Raw genomic sequence first — 21,486 nt, 5'->3', positions numbered from 1 at the left:
CAAGGTTAAAACCACACTCGAAGATGTCACAATATCATTTTGTTTGTGTACTTTTCCCTATAACATTCGACACATCTTCAAACACGCACACATGCACACACACACTCAAACACACACACACACACACACACACACACACACACACACACACACACACACACACACACACACACACACACACACACACACACACACACACTCACACTTTCATTATCAAAATGCTTTTTGTTCAAGATTGTGTTGCAACACATGATGAGCTTTTTGTCTGAGGCGAGACGTGTCTGAATTTATGTTTTTTCTTTTTAATTTATTTTATGGTATAACGTAAATGCCCCCAGATGCCAAGTAAAACTAGTTCATTAGGTTAAGGTTCACAAGCTGTCCCATGAATCACAGAGAACAAATAAAACCACAAAACGGCATTCATCAAGTATTCCCCCTGATAAGGTGCATTGAGTAGCCTACGCCCATATTTAGTTTGTGGGCTTTAGGGTGAAAAGCAGCAGAACCTATTAAATATGTAAAAAATCGATGAATGAACAGAGAGATCTGAGCTCTTACCTTTCGGAGGAAGTCGGCCAGGTGGGGGGGGCTCCATCCCAACACCTCCGACCTGGGGGGCATTCTCTCAAAACTCATTGCGCTCTCCTCTCCTCACAGGCCCCTATGTCCTCAGATAGGTTCACACCGACCGGGGCCCAGCTGCTCTATCCTCCGACGGTTTGCATCCAAAAGGAGAGCGATCGTGTTTGAGGACAGAGTTCGGTACAGAAGATGGCGGAAAGTATCCCTGCTCTCCCGGGTAGGGGGCGGGCGGGGGGGGGGGTAGGAGTCGGCTCTGGGGCCTCAGCTCCGCAGGGTTCGGATGTGAAGGAGCTGGCTGAGTGGGTCCTGGTCCGCAGCGCTCAGCCTCAGCAGGGTTCGAGGGCGTTGGGTCGGTTGGTTTTCAGTTCCAGCTCAGCTCCGTTCTCAGCAGGCGGAATGGCCCTCGGCGACGCTCAGAGCACTTCTGCAAAAAAATGTCAAGCAACGTCCAGAGAAGTTACATCAGAAAGAATCATGAAGTAATATCACCGTAGGCCGTTGATTGTGTATATTTCAAGTTCTAAAGTAGCGTATCTGTGGTTCACCAAATTGTATCAGTTTAAAGGCCTGTAAAGTATAGAAAAAAGGAAAATGTACCTGATTACCACGACTCCTCCGAAATAAAATGGCTCCTCTCTCTCTAACTCACCCTCTTCTCTCTCACTCCCCCACTCTCTCTCTCTCTCTCTCTCTCTCTCTCTCGCTCCCTCTCTCTCACTCTCTCTCTCTCTCTCTCTGTATCTCCGCCTTCTCTTTATACATTTATTTTCATTGGTCTCTCATACTTCCTTGCTAATGTGAGACTGGTATTCTTTCTCTCTCTCTCTCTCTCTCTCTCTCTCTCTCTCTCTCTCTCTCTCTCTCTCTCTCTCTCTCTCTTGCTCTGTAGTGCTGGGTGAGTTTCTGAGACCGATGCAGAGGAAGTGCACACTCTCTGACTGACTGCACACAACGACACAAGATAGAATGGAGGAAGACAGCCGCAGCAGCAGCAGCAGCAGCAGCAGGCAGCACACACTTCACCACAAAGAAGAAGGGCCACAACCCTCCCGCCCCCTCCAACTTGTGCAGTGGCAGATGCTCACTGTCTGTGGCGGCAAAAGATTGATGATGGACAATGTGTTAAGTACTTAGGATGTTTTTTTCCTTAAGTAAAAGGATAAAGCATTCTGGAGCAGAATGAAGACGTGAAACGCAATCCGTCAAATTAAATAATATGATATATAAAAATATAAGTAATAATAATAATATAGGCATTTATTGTAGGACTATAAATGCTTTTTAAAGTGTCTTTGAGTGACCCCTAGGATTAGGGTTAATCCTAACCCTAACACTAACCTTTCAATTATTATTATTTATTTATTTCCATTCTTTAATCATGTGAAATATCCATCACAAAAAAAAGAGTGGATGGTAAATGGACTGCATTTATATAGCGCTTTTTGACCATTTGCCACCCAAAGCGCTTAACAATATTGCCTCACATTCACACACACATTCACACACCGACGGCAGAGTCACCCATGCAAGGCGACAGCCAGCTCTTCGGGAGCAGTTAGGGTGAGGTGCCTTGCACAAGGACACCTCGACACGCTGGGAGGAGCCGGGGATCGAACCAGCAACCTTCAGGTTACCAGCTCTACCTCCTGAGCTACTGCCGCCCTAATACCACATTGTAAATGATGATTAAAAAGAAAGCATGATCAGCCAAATTTAAACTGATAATTCTGTTGATATATTCAAAGTTGATTTTGTTATAGGTCATCCATCAGTTTGATTGACATCTGCTGGGTCGAATCACTGGGCAAGTCAGTAATATAAGTTTTATTTAGCATTCTACTTCCCTTCTGCTGTCCCCCATGAACCTTATTTCGGAAGAAATATGTACGGTAGTCAACAGCGAGAGACAATTCATTATTTGATCCCCTCTGAATTGTGTTAGTCCAGAAAGTGACAGTTAATCGTAAAACATTTAAGTGACATTTTGCTTTGTATGACACCACTCATCTTGCACTACATCTTTCGTCTTGCACAATATACTTCACCAACAACAAGATGTTTGATGTGTTTTGTCAAACAACTCCTGGTCCTTTTATAAGCCAGGAAGCGAAAGAACAACAAGAGCCGTTGCTCATGTTAATTGCGTGCATCTCACGGAGAGCCCTGCGCAATGTTCAGCTGTCAGAAATGTGTTGTAATCACTTGTATTCCTCATAGCTCTCAGGCTGTGAGGAAATCAGCAGCCCGCGATCGCAGCTCCTTTGATGTGAACGCGCACAGAGCGCATAGTTCAGAGCCGGACAATGATGTCGTAGTAAAGCCCTCAGGTCTACTCTGCATGTATTAACTGTGGCTAAACATGAACTGCACTGAAGTCATCATAACTTCATAAGTTCTCATTTTCAAATGATTATGAATACTATTATTGTTATTTGAAGCCGTGTCAGTCTTGACTGTGGGTGGTGTGGTCCTCTGTGTCTGCTTGTGTCTATAATACAGTAATATTTTTGTCGACATTATCAAACGGAATAACTTTTATTATGAAGGGCACTGACAGGGCAATGAAGCACGCTAGCCAATAAGAGGACCCGCCCACCGGCGGAAACCAGATATTGAGTGGTAAATTCGTTTCGCTCAGTAAGAACCAAAAAACGAATAAACGAACTGAAATTTAGATTTTCGTTTTCTTGTTAAAACGAAAAAACAAAAAAACTGCTTGTTTTCTGGTTTCTGCTTGCGTCAATTATTCCCAGAAAACAGAGTAATAAAACGTACCTTGCTCAGAGCTACAATGGACAGTCTACACGGTGTTGATTGGAAAAATTGACAGACAGAAAATGCAGCAAAATTTTAGCAATATTTGTTTCCAGAAACATGATTGCTCAAAACAAATTTGAAGTGAAAGAAAGTGAAACGTCTCTTTCACCCGGATTTAAGCCCGTCGGTCTGTGAGAGGGTCCACTGAAACAGAGTAGCCCTGCTGCTTCAACATATTTACAGTCTAAATGAGGAAATGCAACAAAATGTGTTCTTGTATTTCCGGTGCTGGGTAACAAACAACAAGAGGAACTCCACTACAGCAGAAACTATTTAAAAAAATGATCAAAAAACATAGAGCCTGCAGCATAATAAATGTTGCGAATAAAGAATAAAGTAGAGCACACATCTCAATGTCTTAAACAATATATGTATTACTAATTTACATGCATTTTAAAATAGTAAAACACAAAGCTAAATGGCATTGAAAAAAGAACCATTCTAAATTATAATTCAATCGTACATCTGAATGCAAGTTGTAATGCGATTTTTTTTTCTGTTGTCTGATTGGAGGTTAACCTGTCAATCCGGAACGTACCCCACCCGCCCGCACCAATGAGCGCATCACGGAAGAATACAAACACTCAGACGCCATGTTGTGTTTCTCGGGGACTTGGGGATGCTACTCGGAGCGATAGTAGAGCGCTCAGAGTACGCTTGGCAGTTCCAAGGTATAAGCAAGGGAGTTGAGTTGTTTGCGATGAGCCGTCCATCCTCCGCGGGAGGTGGAAGCGGAGGACTAGGGGCCGGAAAGGCGGGCGGAGGAAAGCACGGAGGATCTGGGGCGGCCGCCGCAGCAGTTGCAGCTGCGGCGGGGGTGGGTTCCGTACCCGGGTCGGGGTCTGGTGCCCCGTGCTCCGTAGCATCCTTAACCCCGGCGAACCTACCCGGACAGGCGTCGGAACTTACTGCGTTGTTCGAGTGCCCCGTATGCTTCGACTACGTCTTGCCACCCATTCTACAATGTCAGGCCGGACATCTAGTTTGCAACCAGTGTCGCCAAAAGCTCAGTTGCTGCCCGACGTGCCGAGGGCCTCTCACCCCGAGCATCAGGAACCTGGCCATGGAGAAAGTTGCCTCGAATCTGCCATTTCCTTGCAAGGTAAGGGTCGAGCAGTCGAACATGCAGCCAGCTGGCTTCATCCGTCACCCAGCGGGGCGAGGAACGGTACAGAGAACATGCTGAGTGCCTACCCAAGTAAACTTTTGGTTAACTAGCTTGAAATAAAGCTAATGCTAATGAGCTAGCAGGCGCTGACAGGTGGGTGTGTTTTCCAGCCCTGCGCTAGGATCCATATCATAAACACGCGAGGACGTTTCATGCTTTTCCAGCCCTATTTATTTCTGTACCATGTCTGATTCAAATAGTAGAACAAGAGCCATGAAACCATTGATTAATCAGACTGGTAACATACTGTTATTTACTCAGTTAGGTGACTTGCAGAATGTCGAGAACGCAACGAATATGAAGAGCAGCAGATGATTTGAAACATATTTATTAGTGTGTGTTTTGGTTTGAGACACAGCAGAAATGACACACACACACACACACACACACACACACACACACACACACACACACACACACGGCGCAAGTGTACGGTTTTCCTCTATCCTGCAAGTTGCAAAAGATGTGGCGAAGAAGATAACGTTTTCATTTGTACTATGAAACTAGTGTTTCATGGCATTGTGTAAACACCAAACTTCGTACAAATGTATGAAAGCACTAGTATGCACAACTCTATAATCCAAATTATCCCTCTGTTGGGTTCCTATTAGTATCTAGATTGAGTGGGGGTAGACGCTGTGGGAAATCTTCCTCAATTGGCAGATAATAGTACCTGACGTTATAAGGTGGAGGGTATTGATGATGAGTACAACAGCCATGTGTCCTGAGGGGATTATCTGTAGTTGGATGTTACAAATTGATTGCTCATTTGCTTTATCAAGTAAAAAAGTAAGTACAATTTATTTATAAAAGCACATTTAAAACAGTTTGCACTGACCAAAGTGCTGTACATAGTGCATTCAGCAGGCAAAGATGAAGGCAAAATAACAAAAGAATAAAATACAACTAAAAGTCATGAAACCGGACATCCACACACAACAAAGGCAATAGTACAGAGGTCAGACAAGGCTTAGTTGGTTCCATTGCTTGAATTTGCCAAGGCCATTTATTCAAAGCCATCAACGTTCATTCCAAAGTCTGTTGTCATGTGTAATACATCACTGGCCTATAATAACTTTATGTGGCGGGTGTCAGTGTGTGTGGTTATAGTATACTGTGTTTATCTAATGTCAATAAACCTATATCTTTCACTTGGAAGTTATAATGATTAAGCAATTAAGGAGATTATTATGTGTGGTATGTTCAGGTTATGGGTCTTAGTTACTTGCAATAGTTTGCAGAATAACACAATTAGGAAAAAAAAATCTTAAACATATGGATTGAGAGAAGAAGCCTTGTCATCTCCATCACGTTCACTCGCTGTCTCAGCTACGTCTCCGTCTTATTGTTCTTCTGTTCACTCGCTGTCTCTCCTGTCTCAGCTACTTCGCAAGTTCACTTCACAAACAAAATACACTCATCTTTATTCATCTGTGTGTGTGTGTGTGTGTGTGTGTGTGTGTGTTGGGGGATGCAGTTGAAACTCTTTTGGGGGATGCAGATGAAAAGATCATGTCTCTATAACTCTGTACACGTAGTACCCCCCCCTAACCAAGTTAGGGGCACACAAAGTCATGTGTGCATTCTTTGGCTCAATGGCCCAATCCCAAAGTGAGCCCTGAGGACTAAGGACTCAGTCTTTATTGATCTCAGGTGCTAAGTGAGTGAGTGTGTGAGGCCAGATAGGTAATATGGGATTGGGACAGCACTTCACGAGAGCACATGTTACCATGGCCGCGTTTAATGACATATATGTTGCTGACACTTTTTTTTTTTTTTGGTAAATGCAATGAAAACAATCGGCTACAGCATTTTATTGATATTAGAAAATATTTCTTTTACATTTGAAAACCTCAGTATGAAGGATGTATTGAATACTTTAGGTGATTATTGGCCGACACATACTAATCATAAGTCAGAACGGGCTACATTTGGCTGAATTATGAAAGGTATAATTAGTAATATGAAGAGCCGTTTGGGTGCCAAAAGAGCCAACTCTTGTTGGTGAGCTGATCCAAATAATCCAACTCACTGAAAAAAGGCTGAAATTCCTAGCGGTTTGCGCATTGACAGTAGCGTTGTTTTGTTGTTTACCTTCCTAATATCCGGATTTCCCTCAGGTCTTCGCGTTAAATGTCACAACAACGCTTTGAACTGTGGGTAATTAGGTGAAGTCTGCACTGATGCAGACTCACGGAAAGGGCTCGGTAAGTGTGGACTCAAACCCTCACGTCCTTTGGAATTCGACAATGGGACAGCCCTAAAGCCTTAATAATTTCGAGAAATGCGAGAACGTGCAGTTCCTGAGACGGACATTGGGATTGGGCAATAGTGTTTGTCCCAATGATGCAATTGTCCACTTGTTTACGTATGTGCATGTGTATATGTTACCATTGATTAACAGTTTCATCGGCTGGGGTGGTGGAACTGAAGGAAATATGAGCTTTTTTGGAAAAAAAATAATGATGTATATTGACTAATTAAAATCCACAACAAACATGCAGTAGCATTCATTGCTGGCAATGAAATTCAAGTGTTTCGAGCTCTCCTTGACAGTGCAGGTACCAAGTAGTAATGCATATTTACTTATGTGCATATATGTTCAAAAATGAGATTTGAAGGAGACATATTATGGTGTTTTCCCAAAAAGTAAACATAGTATTTGAGTTCCAGAAAAAATGTTTTTGAAGCCGTTTGCTGGAAATAGCTTTTAGCTAGCCTACCGCTATTCCCCTCTGTTTCAGTCCCTTCAGAATGTGCTGTTTCTGGTGTCTGTAGCTTTAATGCAAATGAGCTGCTGCCCATTGACCAATGAGCTGTCAGACTGAACCACAGCATGGAGGAGAAGGGATTGTTGCCGTTTAAGGACTCCTGGAGCTCTATATCATACAATATAATATAATAATAATATTATATATGAGTATTTATATAATATTATATCTAATATAATAATAATAATAATGCATTTTATTTAGAAAAGCGCCTTTCAGGTCACTCAAGGACACTGTACATCACACACAATAAAACACACAATGAAATATACAAAAAACGTGATAAAATAGACATAGAAAGGACAACATAATAAGTTAAAATACATAGGGCAGAATGGCAGGAAGCACGCTGGCTCAGAGTGAAAACGCGTTTGCATTTCCTGTACCACGTAGTGCTTTTTGTCCCTCTCGGCAGTTCATAGACCAGAAGAACATGGAAGCCTCCATGAAGCTTACCCTTCCTATGTAACAACATATTAATTATTCTTTGCTCAGGAGGATGAGTGAGATTTTTGGTAGAGATCATTTTACACCAATGAGGACTTATTTATCAATGAATACGTTGATTTGAGGTAATAAATGACTTAAAATATTACACAGTGTCCCTTTAAGATATAAAGTGATTTCTTACCGATGATCAATTGCTGCCTTTGTGAATGTCGGCACACATCGAATAATCAATTATTCGTTCATACCACCCACTGATTATTCAACCCTGAAAATTTTGAGTTATTCAGATCCCTGCTTCCTACGTAGGAGGGGGCGCCGAAACTGACTAGCTTGTTTGGTAACTGTAGGCGGGGTACTTTCAGAAATGCACATCTCACTCAGTAAATCAAGTACAGACTTTTTTCAAAGTTTGAACGCGTGTGGGAGCACCAGAGACCCAAAACAACACCCCAAATCCCAGGAAAAGTGTTGTTTTCATAATATGTCCCCTTTAATAATCTGTCACAGCAGCTCATCTTTCTAATCATCATTTGAAATAGTTATATTTCCATAAAGATGTGACTTGATTGTCACATCAAATCATTCCACACGAGACCGAGACTGTGGTCTTTAAAGTGAGGGCCCATCCGCAATGCGATAATTGGTCTATGCCACGTCCCAGGAGTCAAAGAGGACTAATGGTTGCCATTACCCATTTTTTATTAAACAGTTATTACACCTCTAAATGTTGTATTTAAGACTTGCATGTAAAAAAAAAAACGTAAATCTAAATTTCGACATGAAAAACATGGATCGGCCCATCCGTAAATAATGATGAAAGTATACAAATAACGACATTTTAACTCGGCATACTCAAATAATTTACATTGGTGCAAGTAATAAGCTTTATTCAGAAGAATATGCAAGCAAAATTGGTCTTAGTTTATGGCTCAGTCTTGTGGTTTCTCTTATTTTTTGTATATTCTCAATTAACCAGGCCTTTCTAGTGGAGTGGGACTCAAGCGAGAGAGGTGCAGTACTGGTGTCGGATTACAATCCTCCCTCTGGCATTATTGGTGTTTTGCCATATCAATTTTAGCATGGTGGAGTATGAGGTGACACTCACTCACTCACTCTGTAAAGCCATTTGCACGACTCCTAAAAGCACTATATATAAATGCAATGAATTATTAGAAAATGTATTAAATTGTATTGGTTCAGCCCTTTTTTAAGCACATACACTGTCCCCCTAAAGGCAGTTTATCCTCACTAATAAGCAAATGTATTTATCATAAGACAGCATATGGACCTTTCTGTGCAGAGAGGAATCTATGCTGGAAGCATGATGTTAGTGTCCACAATAACAGCAGCGTGCGAGTGTGTGTGTGTGTGTGTGTGTGTGTGTGTGTGCAGTGTTTCTGCATGTGTTTTCAAATAGGTAAGAATGGACCGTCAGCAGATGTTTGAGGGGGTTACCTTGCAGCTACTGTATGATCCATCTGTCACACACGAACACACACACACACACACACACACACACACACACACACACACACACACACACACACACACACACACACACACACATAAACGCACACACATGACCATACACACACTCTCTCATTGTCTTATCCTGGTTAGGCGTTCGCGGCATCACATTGTTATGGTGTGTATGTGCACACACAGTGTTTCAGCAGTGTGTGTGCGTGGTGGTTGGCTGGTGAGGGAATGTTTTTCTGCCTGGACCGCCTGATGCTCGCTCTGTCAGAGCTCAGGGAGGGAGGGGGAGAGAGAGTGCGGGAGGCAGAGAGAGAGAGAGAGAGAGAGAGAGGGAGAAGGAGGCATAGAGAGGGAGGGGTGTTCATGCAGGGATTCACTGCTCAGAGCGACAGAACGGCAGACAGACGAGGAGAGCAGCACAGCGCCAAGAGACAGTGTGTATCTGTATGTATTTATGCGTGCCAGTGTGTGTGAGTATGTGTGTATTTTCCTTCCTTGTGTAGCAGACAAAGATGTGGCTTTGATTTGGCATGTCTTCTGTATGCATGTTTTCTTGTGGCTGTGTGTTTGTGTTGTGATTTTTCCTGATGTTGTGTTTGTGTAACCCCAACATGTTTGTTGTGTTTTTCAACTAAGACATGTCAATTAAAGTGTGTGTGTGTGTGTGTGTGTGTGTGTGTGTGTGTGTGTGTGTGTGTGTGTGTGTGTGTGTGTGTGTGTGTGTGTGTGTGTGTGTGTGTGTGTGTGTGTGTGTGTGTGTGTGTGTGTGTGTGTTTCTCTGAAGGCTTTTCCTGGCTGCATATCAGATCTGCAATTTGGTGTGTTTTTCACTGCATTTTTCAAAGCGTTGAGCAGTTGGCTGGTTGGTTGCAGCGAGTGTTATGATTTTTTTGGTCTTCAGGGGAGAGGGAGCAGGAGAGACTGTGACCGAGAGGGAGCGAGTGATGAAAGGGAGACAAGGGATTTAATGATGACAAAAGACTAAAAGAGAGAGAGACGTTTTACTGGTTTTAGCTCTTGTCCTGACTAGGGACAGCTCTTCTTTGTTTTTGTTTTCTTGTTGGGTATGTGATTGTCTATTTATAGCATTCATCTGACAGATTTACATTTTAATGTAAATGAGGCATACCAAAGGAAGGGGCACTGCAAGTGTTTTTGTTTGCATGTATCCGTGATATTGCTGGCAGGATTGCTGTGTGGAAAAGGGTAGACCACGGAAATAATTTTTTGTTCATTCATATTTTATAGACAAAAACCCAAATGTGTCATTCATTCCACTCGTTTTAAAAGCATGGGGAATGCTTACAGGTTACTATAAACGCGTGCACACGCATGCACGCGTGCGCTCCAGATTTGTTATAGTTAACAGCACGCTGACAGCTGTCTCTGTCTTTCTCCCGTTTTGTACATGGTGTTGACGTTCTTTCTCTACTGTACTACTGGCGGAGAAAAACCTCTTTGCACAAAAGTCTCGAGTTCTTATAGTGACTGAAGTTGAACACGTTGTTTTCATGTGGATGTGGAAGCCTTTCCTGGTATTTATTTGTTCTTTTCTTTATTTATTAGTCGTAATTCTCTTTTTTTGGAAACTCGGCCTTCTGTCGTTTCTTTGTCTCTTTGACGTGTTCATCTTCCTTACCATCTGTTGAGCTTTACATCTAGTCTCTCGCGGCCAGTCTCCCCCTGTCTGTCTCCATGCCGTGTGATCTCTGGTCCCGCCGCAGCCATAAGAGCATGCTTTATGAATAGCCTCCAGTGTTGGGGCAGCTGGGGATCAGACTCTGTTACCTGGACCATTGTCAGCATGCTTGGGACTCTGGCAGGGTGGACTGACCACATGAAGGAAGGCCTTTAGTGTGTGTGTGTGTGTGTGTGTGTGTGTGTGTGTGTGTGTGTGTGTGTGTGTGTGTGTGTGTGTGTGTGTGTGTGTGTGTGTGTGTGTGTGTGTGTGTGTGTGTGTGTGTGTGTGTGTGTGTGTGGGGCTAAGGAATGTGAAGACTCTCAGCTCTAACAGTTGTTGAGTTGGAAAGGCTTATTGGTCCGTGAAAGTAATAGGGGAAGGTGGTGTGTCAAGTAATTGTGTGGGTGCGTGAGTGTTTTTCAGGTCATTTTGTGTTGGGCATGCATTCGACATGGTGTGTGTATGCGAGCGCTTGCGTTTGTGTCAAGCTATCTTCTGTAGGTGCATGCTTTTGACATGGTGTGTGTATGTCAGGGCATGTGTGTGTGTGTGTGTGTCCAGTTATTTTGTGAAGGGGCAAACTTTTAACATGGTGTGTGTCAAGCTATTTTGTGTAGGTGCATGCGCTTAACATGGTGTGTGTCTGTGTGACAAGCTATTTTGTGTAGAGGCATGTGTTTTACATGGTGTGTGTGTTTGTGTGTGTGTATGCGAGCGGACGTGTTTGTGTGTGTGTGTGTTTGTGTGTGTGTGTGTGTCAAGCTATTTTGTGTAGAGGCATGCGTTTTACATTGTGTGTGTGTGTATGCGAGTGGGTGTGTGTGTGTGTGTGTGTGTGTGTCAAGCTATTTTGTGTAGGAACATGTGTTTAACATGGTGTGTGTGTGTGTGTGTGTGTGTGTGTGACAGCTTTGAGAAGCACTCCCCCATGCTGTGCCCGGCGTCTTGCCTGCCCCTCCTGAGGGAGCTGGCTCAGTGGCGCTGCCTGCTGGGCTGGCACCGCCACCGAGGGGTGGGGTCCCCCACCACCGCAGTGGGCGCCGCTAGTGCAGGACCACAGCAGCAGGGGTCAGAGGGCGGGCTTGGGGGCGGAGCCTCTCGGCCGATCTGCCACACCAAACCCCAGCCTGGCAACCAGGTAAGGATTGTCGGGGACGTTGCCGTGGTTACCCGGCGGAAACGGTTGCTTTAGTTTGTTTTGTTTTTTTTGTTTTTTTCCATTCCGATTCCGTCGCTGGCCTGCGGGGATCGGACCGCGTTCCTGGGGGGGCCGGCGGTTGTTTTAACCCCCGACACGTTGGGGGCGCTTGTGGTATTCCCCTTGCCTGCTTCACATGGCCTTCAGGTTTAAAATACACCATGCATTCTCCTTGGGGCTCAGCGACCCGTGCTGTATCAAGTATTGCTCTCCCAGTACAGAGGGAGGCAAATGGAAATCACTACAGTCTGCAAATATCAGATGATACTGGAGTCAGAATCATATGGAACTGGAGATCTCAGACTGGTGGCTTCCAGTAACCTTCTGTTGCATTTTACATTTTGATGATGGACGGCATCTAAACAGTATGATAGATTTGGATTTGCTGTTCTTCCATTTTTTTAATACAAATGTAAATGATTTCCCAATGGTATTCCGATTGTGAACTGTTCAAGGTGGCCATACATGCCATTCCCACTCAAACGTAGCGTTCTACTTCTACTGGTGGAATGGTGTTACCATGCCAAGGCTCTATTCACCACCAGCAGAATTAATATTTATTGTTGCACCCTGGGTTGCTTGCTTAGTGCTAAGAATAGCCTCTTGTACAGCAGAAGAGCTGTGCTTCTGTTTCCCTCGCCCGGTCCTCTTCTGCCGTTTCCCCAGCTATTCATTTGCATACAATCGAAACCCCTGTAACACAGCAGTCGTTTGTTCTACGATCTGGAAGATGCAGTGCAGTACAGTCCGATTTAGAATTCACTGATGTATTTAAACCGCGACCGGGACCTTCCCCTGAAAGCTCTGTGATTAGTTCCTGAATCTCTAGAAGAGGCGAGTCCTTCACGAGCCATCCGCTGTGTGGGAAAATAAGAAGGAGAGGCATAAACGGTGCTAAATGATCCTACTCCGCCCCATTATGTGTACATGTCAAACGCGAGATCCAGTTGAGGGATGTGGGTGATTTCTGTCGCCGGTGTCTCAAGTAAACACATTTCACTGAGCCATTCCTTCGTTTCAACTTTTAACACGCACACAAAGCTCTTAGACAGATTGGCATTGATCTAAGCCTTCTCCCGTCCCAGGACCGGGGCCAGGAGGTGGGGGTTAATGCACGTGTTTTGTTGATTTATGAACGCCGAGTCTGTGGATTCCTGCCGTCCGTCTGCGTTGTCTTACTGCGAGTGGCGGCTGAAACGCTGTGCGTTGATCGATCTCCTCCACGGCAATTTGTTCTTGCTCCCCCCCCTACACTTGCTCGCTCGGACGGTTCGCGTCAACGCCAGTCATTAAAAATGCATACGGGTAACCTGAGGTGGCGCCCTGTCACCGGAGCTCTCTGCAGCGCTGGCACCACGAGGCGGTCCCTGACGCTGCAAATCAACCCGTGTCGTGGTGGCCGCCGTGAGGCCGCGTTCCTTCATAGTAGGAGGGCTTGCTCGATCATGGAGAAAATCATAGTCGCGATTATTTTGGTCAATATTGAAATCATGACTATTCAAATGATTCTTTTTGAGTTAAAAAAACATGATGGATTTATTCAGCATTTTCTCTCCAAAGAAAAAACACTTTCTAACTGATGACTATGAAATTTAACCTTAAAAGAATTCACCTTATGTTCAAATTGAAAGTAATGGACAAATCTGTATCCAGTTGTTCTGCGATTTCTATAAAACCTCCAGATATTAAAATTATTCTTTTTTATATATATATAGTTTCTACTCAATGTCAGTTTTTAGTTTGGAGATCGTTTGACCCAAAACTCGAAAATAACGATCAAAATTCGATTAACTGCACACAGCCCTCATTCATGGTGGTGCGCTGCAGTTGAGATGATGTTGAACGGGTCGAATTGACCACCCCCGGGAGCAGCCAGCCCTCCTCGGACCCCCTGGTGATGACCTCAACGCTCTCCGCCCCTCAGGGTGTCATCGTGTGCCAGACAGCACCTCATCGTTTGATCATGATCTCACTCCTCACTCACTGACGCGATGGCAACGCTGTGGCATCTGTGTTCCCGTAACGGTCGAATATTTCAGAATTGATACTCATGAATAGCTTCTATCCAGGGAGAAACCCGAGAGCCGTGCGTGCCACGTTTAAATGTCATTACCGCGGAGCGCAGGGAGATGGAATGCACACATAATAATATTAACTTCCAGTAGTGCATAAAATGTGCCGAAATGGGAAACAAAGCCATTATTCAGTCCTTTACGCGTGGCTGCATTTTCGAGACAAAGTATTATTTGTGTTATGACATAGAAATTATGACTTTAATGAAAAGGCAGCAATGGGAAAAATGTGTCGGAATTGAGTGTAGCCTACCGTGAAGTGCAGCCTATCATGCGTTCATGCTTTGCTTTCGGCTGTATGACGCTAGATGAGATGCTCCTGGTGGCGATTTGTTGAAGGGGCTATGTCCAAATTGTCTCGAAATATAAAACCATTAAGATGCAATTGGGAAATTCAACGCTTGAGCAAGCTGTTCTCTTAATGGGAGTACATTAGCAATTATGTACTAAATGACGGTGTATATATATTCTCATTACTCGCTATGCACATTCTTATTAACACGGTTCACACTTGGTTTGGTTAAAACGTGGTTTGAAGTGTGTGTGTGGCTGAATAATGTACGCTATGTTAAATGTGCTTACACAATTTATGTATATTAGGAATGCACTGGGGTGAAACTCTCAATAATTAACTTCCCATAAAGTAAATGGCGCTTGCATGCTGCCGGTCACCAGACGACCATTTGGATAACGTTGGGGGTCTTTCAGATGGGCGGCTGTCCACAGTGCTCCCTGGGGGGTCCTCATTGTCATGGATACGGCCCCCTGGGCTCCCTGTGATGGGGGGGGGGGGGGGAGGCTGTAGAGGTAGGGTGTGGTGTGATAATGATGGTGCAATCAGTGGTATTCTACTTTCCGTGCGTTCCTTCTGATTAGCTTGGACACAACGATCAGTGTTTCCCCCGCCTTAACAATTGAGCCCCTCCTTGACTACCAATGTATAAGAATAAAAAAATTAAAAAATTATCTATAATATATATTTATTTATTTTTGTAACGATTTTTTAATTATTATGCATTAACAAAGTGCAATACTCATCAAAAAATAAATAAAGATAAATACTGCATCGGTAATACGGTTCTCAACAATAGCCGTGTCATAAAGCTTTTTGAAGGGAGCTGAAACGGCTGCATCGGGTGGTTGTATATTGGGAACTGAAACCCTCAACAAAGACTGCAACGCCCAGCCCGCTCCTTGACCACCTTGACCAAGACATTTCAGTAATAACCTAAGGGTAAAAAGCATGATGCAAACCATTGTGTGTGTGTTTATTAGATAAGGTGGCTGTTTCATTAGAGATGTTTTATAAAAAAAAAGCTACAATCGAAGATCTCGCCACCTGCAAAACATCTGGAAATTTCTAAATGCAAGTCAGTTGTTTGAATGGCCGCCAACAGACCCACACCTCGTATATTTTACAGGACTTTATGCTCTCCTCTCCCCCAATTCCCCTCCACAATCTTGAGATATAGTGAGTGCCTTTGTAACACAGAGAGAGCTTGGACATAATTTGATTCTGCATCATCGAACGTTTGCTCAGGCCACAAAATTAGGGAAATTAAGGATTTCCGGCAACATTGTTTAAATGTGTGTTGAAAAGTGTGGAAAAGAAAAGTGTGTTGGTATGGCCGTGTTTACAGGAAGACATGACTTCCCCAACATGAAGGTCTGCCCTAAAGGCTATTGATTGGTTCTGCAAGGCAGGTTTTATTTTACCTCTCAAATTCCTTCCTTCCTTCAAAGGTCTCGTTTTCCCAACGAGACCTTTGAAATTGTCCTCCAATTCTAGTTGAGTGAAGCGGTTAGAGACTGAAGTGTGCATCGAACACCGTTCCAGACAATACCTTTTTCTTCTTTTTACCGAAATATCGCCCAAAGGCACCTTTTTAAATGTCCACGCTTTGATGGCTTCTGCTTCCTGCTCACCCTTCAGCCTGCAGCTCCATGATTTAGCCTGGTTGTGTTCCCTTCATCCAGCCTAATCGTGTGTGTGTGTGTGTGTGTGTGTGTGTGTGTGTGTGTGTGTGTGTGTGTGTGTGTGTGTGTGTGTGTGTGTGTGTGTGTGTGTGTGTGTGTGTGTGTGTGTGTGTGTGTGTGTGTGTGTGTGTGTGTGTGTGTGCCCCCTCCCTCCCTCCCTGGTGGTTTAGGGGCTCTTGTTCTATACGAGCTGGGCCCGGTTGATCCATCATTTTGTGTGTTCAGCCCAGGTCGTAGCCCTCTGCCTTTGACACCCCGCTGCCTGGAAGGGCTTTAGGAGAGCCGTCTCCAAGCGCCCCAATCCACCGCCCCCAGCCGGCCGTGAGCCTGCTGTTGAGCCTGCAGCCCAGAGCGGCGTGTTCCACTTTAAGCGGGAGAAGAGAGGCCTGAGCGCCACTGCCTTCATCTAACCAGAAACATGCGACATTTTCCTATGAAAACGGAACCACAATATTGTGTGTGTGTGTGTGTGTGTGTGTGTGTGTGTGTGTGTGTGTGTGTGTGTGTGTGTGTGTGTGTGGAGGCGGTGTGAAAGTCACAATTGATCCTCGACATATTGGAAATGGCTTTCGGGAATGAACGGAGCATTTCAAATGCTGTGATAAAGATAAGTCTTTCTCTTTCAGCCTCTCTCTCTCTGTGGGTCTCCGAGGTGGAGGATGGAGAGAGGCGGTTCTCTCTCTCTCCTTCCCTCTCTCTCTGATGAATGGTAGAGGGAGGAGGATGTTCAAACAGAATGGCTGATGCTGTCTGGGTCATCCCCCAGGGTCCTCTGGCAGCTCCCCTGCAGCACTTCATTAGCCGGAGTGAACCAGAAATGAATATGTGGGCAGAGAGTCAAAGAGTGTGTGTGTGTGTGTGTGTGTGTGTGTGTGTGTGTGTGTTGGGGGGGGGGAGGGCTGAGGGGTCTGCATGCCAATACACTTCTGACCTTCACAGTGGGGTTCCTCCCTCCCTCCCCCCCACCACTACTGTCTAAGATTATACGCAGGTGCAAACGAAAAACACTGCGCCGTACCGGCCAGAGACTAGCTGAGCCATCAGGGATCGACAGCCAATCGGTGTGGAGGGTTGCAATTTTTCAGGGTAATGGGGTGAGTGCAGCTTACGGTAACCTGGGCTTTCGTTGTCATCATGATGACTGACATTGGTTTAGAGGACATACTTCCCCTCGCGCTCAGCTTTCATAGCGCTGGGGGAAGGGGGGGTCGTAATTAATATTCACATTTCATCATTTTTTTTAACACACACACACGCACGCACATACACACACACCTTCTTTCCTTTCCTCTCCTGCTCTCTCCTCATATTCTGACACACACACACACACACACACACACACACACACACACACACACACACACACACACACACACACACACACACACACACACACAGGACAGATGTGTGTTCCGGGCTTTGATGGATGGTGGGGAATTTCAGCCGCGCTCTTTCTCTTCTCCTTTCCTCACACAGCTTTCATGTAGCATCCTTTATCTTTCATGTGTTTTGTCTTTTATCAGCACTCTGGCCGTCATGCCTAGTGTCCCTGCTGCCCACCCCACCTTTTAGAAAGGCTCAGACAATATCTGGACAGATCTTTCTTTCTTTTCAATCTCCTTCGTTTGATGAGGCGACGAGGAAGGAACAAAGGCCCAGAGACTTTCATGGTGATGAGTATACTAATGAGGATATGATGGTACAGAAGCAGAGGGTGCAGACAGGAGGTTTGCTCACTCAACACAGATATTAAGTCTGCATTCATTTCAAGAGACTGGCCCAGTTTCGGGGTTTCACTCCGTCACACTCGCATTCTCTTGCTTTCTCCCCCCCCCCCCCCCACCATTTGAATATGTTGCATACGAAACTAACTTGAACCCACTCACGTCCGCTATTCTCCCCTGAACACGGTATACAATGGCATCACGTATCAGATGTGGCGGATGAGATCCCAGCTGTCGCACTGAAACTTGCCTCATGAGGTCCATGACCTTCTCTCGCTCTGTCTCTCTGCGTCTCACTTTCTTTGTCTGTTTATCTGTCTGTGTCTCTCTCTATATGCCTCTCTCTCTCTCTCTGTCTCTCTGTCTCTCTCTCTCTGTCTCACTCCCTCTTACCCACTGTCTCGGTGTCTCACTCTTTGTGTCTCACTCTTTCTGTGTCTGTCTCACTCTCGTTGTGTCTCTCTCTCTCTCTCTCTCTCATTCCCTCTTACCCTCTGTCTCTGTGTCTCACGCTCTGTGTCTCACTCTGCCTCTCTCTCTGTGTCTCTGTCTCCCTCGTATGTCTCTCTTTCTGTGTCTCACTCCCTCTTACCTCTCTCTGTCTCTGTCTCAATCTTTCTCTCAATGTCTCACTCTCTGTGTCTCACTCTGTCTCTCTGTGCAGTACTCGTCGGCGGGCTGCGGGCTGTCCCTCCACCACAGTGAGAAGCCGGAGCACGAGGAGGTGTGCGAGTTCCGGCCCTACACCTGCCCGTGTCCGGGGGCCACCTGCAAGTGGCACGGCTCCCTGGAGGCCGTCATGCCCCACCTGATGCACACGCACAAGTCCATCACCACCCTACAGGTCACCGCCCAGTACTGATGTGTTATTTCATTTCATTTCATTTGAAAATGTTATTTCAAATGTGCAAGAAACATGTCATCGGATGACAAACAAGGCTCTATTTTTCCTTTTTTTCTTAACATATTTGAAAAGGAGTGGGGAGAAGTATACACTTGTTTAATCCCGTCCCCTTTCATTAAATCATACAATAATTATAAACTATTGCCTGTTGCCTTTACTTAAATTAAACTTGCAATTCATGCAATTAATTAATTAATAATTATATGATATTAAAGTCGCCCACTTGGAAGCGCAAAACATATTTTCAGTAAGTAAATACAGTAAGTATACCTACATAATACATGTATACGTTACTGTTGTTACGCTACTGTTGTTTCACAGTGCCCGTATCCTAGTCCATGTTTGGCAGTCTCAACGTTGCGCTGTAGCCCTGCCTTAATATTGCGAGCTCACTTCCCGGTTTCATGTGGAGATATTATTCCAACACGGGCAGCTTGCCTCCGGAACAACCTTCAGTCAGCCAATCAGAGAACCCCAGTGAGAGCTGTAGATGTTGACTAAACTGGGCGGGGCTCTGTTTGACATTTCTACAACACTAAATTATTTATGCTGCATTGGAAGTAGTTTTAATTCGCTAATGGGGTTAAGTTCCTAAATTCAGCACTTTGGATTTGACTGGCTGTGGCTGAGCCAATGGGCTGCAAAGCATGGTCAGCTGACCACAGCCCTCAACAAACATCACAGGCGATTATTTCCAGTAGATGGATCTCGCGATTGATTGGTCTACTTATTGATCAATTAGTCATACAGTCTATAATAATGTCATAAATAATGCAAATACAAGAAGCCTTGCTGCTTGGTCATGGTTCAGTGAAGTGGACCCCACCAGGGTCCAACCACGCCTTCTTTGTAAATATCGTTAGCCTCATAGCATAATTGCTTTAATTATATTTTGGCCATATTGAGACATCTAACCTAACTCTACTCTCTTAAAGGTCCCATGACATGCCACCAGGTGCGAGGGTGATTAGCCGTCACAAGCCGACCCACATCTAGGTGGACATGCCCACTTGTGATGCCATAAGGGACTGATTTTCAAAACGGCTTGTAACGGCTAATCACACTCGCACCTGGTGGAACGTCATGGGACCTTTTAATGCTGCTGATTCAATGTGCCTCATTGGTTCATCCTAAGCCAATCGGAGTGCTTTCTACATTCCATAATCACTATCTGCCCAGGTCATCTATTTGACTTGGGCCTTTTTGACACTAAATACAAGATAAACCTTAAAAGACTTTTGGGCTGACGATATGGTGATCACCAGACGTGTGTTACCAAAGCGTGTCTCAAAGCCACCCTCCACCCTGCGTCTCCCCAGGGCGAGGACATCGTGTTCCTGGCCACGGATATCAACCTTCCGGGCGCCGTGGACTGGGTGATGATGCAGTCTTGCTTCAGCCACCACTTCATGCTGGTGCTGGAGAAGCAGGAGAAGTACGAGGGCCACCAGCAGTTCTTCGCCGTGGTGCTGCTCATCGGCACGCGCAAGCAGGCCGAGAACTTCGCCTACCGCCTGGAGCTCAACGGCAACCGGCGCCGGCTCACGTGGGAGGCCACGCCGCGCTCCATCCACGACGGCGTGGCCGCCGCCATCCTCAACAGCGACTGCCTGGTCTTTGACACGTCCATCGCGCACCTCTTCGCCGACAACGGCAACCTGGGCATCAACGTCACCATCTCCATGTGCTGACGGAAGCCCCCCCGGGGGGGGTACGGGGAGGGGGGGGAACGCTACGACGGAGACTGAGTTGACAGTCGTGTTCACAGGACGTCGGAACGCGCACCCCCAGGCTGCGGCCGTGATCTGTCGATAACGGGGAATGTTTGAATGATTGATTGCGACCTCCCCAGGTCTGAGCACTGGGGGCTTACTGGTCGTATCCTGTGTACGTGTGCGCGTGTGTGTATTATGGTTGTGTGTGTGTGAGGGAGCTTTGTTTGCGTACTTCTGTTAGTTTTTGTGGATTCGACTGCATGGTGCATGGCGAAGGTGTTTTCGTGAGACTAGCGCTCTTGCTCTGTATGGACCACCGTTGGTTTACGAGGCAATACCCATTTTATTAGCAGCGTTTTGATTTGTCTCCGTCCACACCGACTGTCCTCTTGAAAGCCAGTTAATCCCTGGTGTTTAATCTGAGATTAAAAACCGGGAAAATGGAGGACAGCGCGCACATTCCAGGGTTCCCTTCTGTGCTCTGCCAAGCATCTGCCTTACTTTTATACTGCGGACTCCTCTGGTCATCTCCAACCTCTCTGGTAACCTCCAGATCTCTGGTCACCTCACCTCCCACCCCTCTGGCCAGCTCCAACCCCAGTCAACTACACCCCTCTGGTCACCTCACCTCCACCCCCTCTGGCCACATCCAGACATTCTGGTCACCTCCACCCCCTCTAGTCACCTCCACCCCCTCTGGTCACCTCCACCCCCTCTGGTCACCTCCACCCCCTCTGGTCGACTCCCCCCCCTCTGGTCACCTCCACCCCCTCTGGTCGACTCCCCCCCCTCTGGTCAACTCCCACCCCTCTCTTGTCACCTCCACTCCCCCTGGTCACCTCCACCCCCTCTGGTCACCTCCACCCCCTCTGGTCGACTCCCACCCCTCTCTTGTCACCTCCACTCCCCCTGGTCACCTCCCAACCCCCTCTGGTCACCTCCCAC

The 21,486-nt window shown here is 45.6% G+C and overlaps 1 protein-coding gene across 3 annotated transcripts; it reads left to right on the top strand.

Moving 5' to 3' along the window:
- The first annotated feature begins 3,956 nt into the window (after window positions 1-3,956).
- Window positions 3,957-21,291, top strand: siah2l (seven in absentia homolog 2 (Drosophila)-like). Of its 3 annotated transcripts, none has more exons than XM_056594327.1 (4): window positions 9,671-9,714; window positions 11,861-12,089; window positions 18,587-18,766; window positions 20,146-21,291. In XM_056594327.1, the coding sequence occupies exons 2-4, from the start codon at window positions 11,880-11,882 to the stop codon at window positions 20,515-20,517; spliced, it is 762 nt and encodes a 253-aa protein (XP_056450302.1). In that variant the 5' UTR covers window positions 9,671-9,714; window positions 11,861-11,879; the 3' UTR covers window positions 20,518-21,291. The 3 variants fall into 3 exon arrangements, with proteins under 3 accessions (XP_056450301.1, XP_056450302.1, XP_056450303.1); XM_056594328.1 differs by having other exon boundaries at window positions 9,693-9,740; XM_056594326.1 differs by lacking the exons at window positions 9,671-9,714; window positions 11,861-12,089 and adding an exon at window positions 3,957-4,504 and having other exon boundaries at window positions 20,146-21,286.
- Window positions 21,292-21,486: the final 195 nt, after the last annotated feature.

The sequence above is a fragment of the Gadus chalcogrammus genome, chromosome 7, assembly GCF_026213295.1.
Source record: "Gadus chalcogrammus isolate NIFS_2021 chromosome 7, NIFS_Gcha_1.0, whole genome shotgun sequence".
NCBI lineage: Eukaryota > Metazoa > Chordata > Actinopteri > Gadiformes > Gadidae > Gadus > Gadus chalcogrammus.
This window is presented reverse-complemented; position numbering and strand designations above follow the sequence as displayed.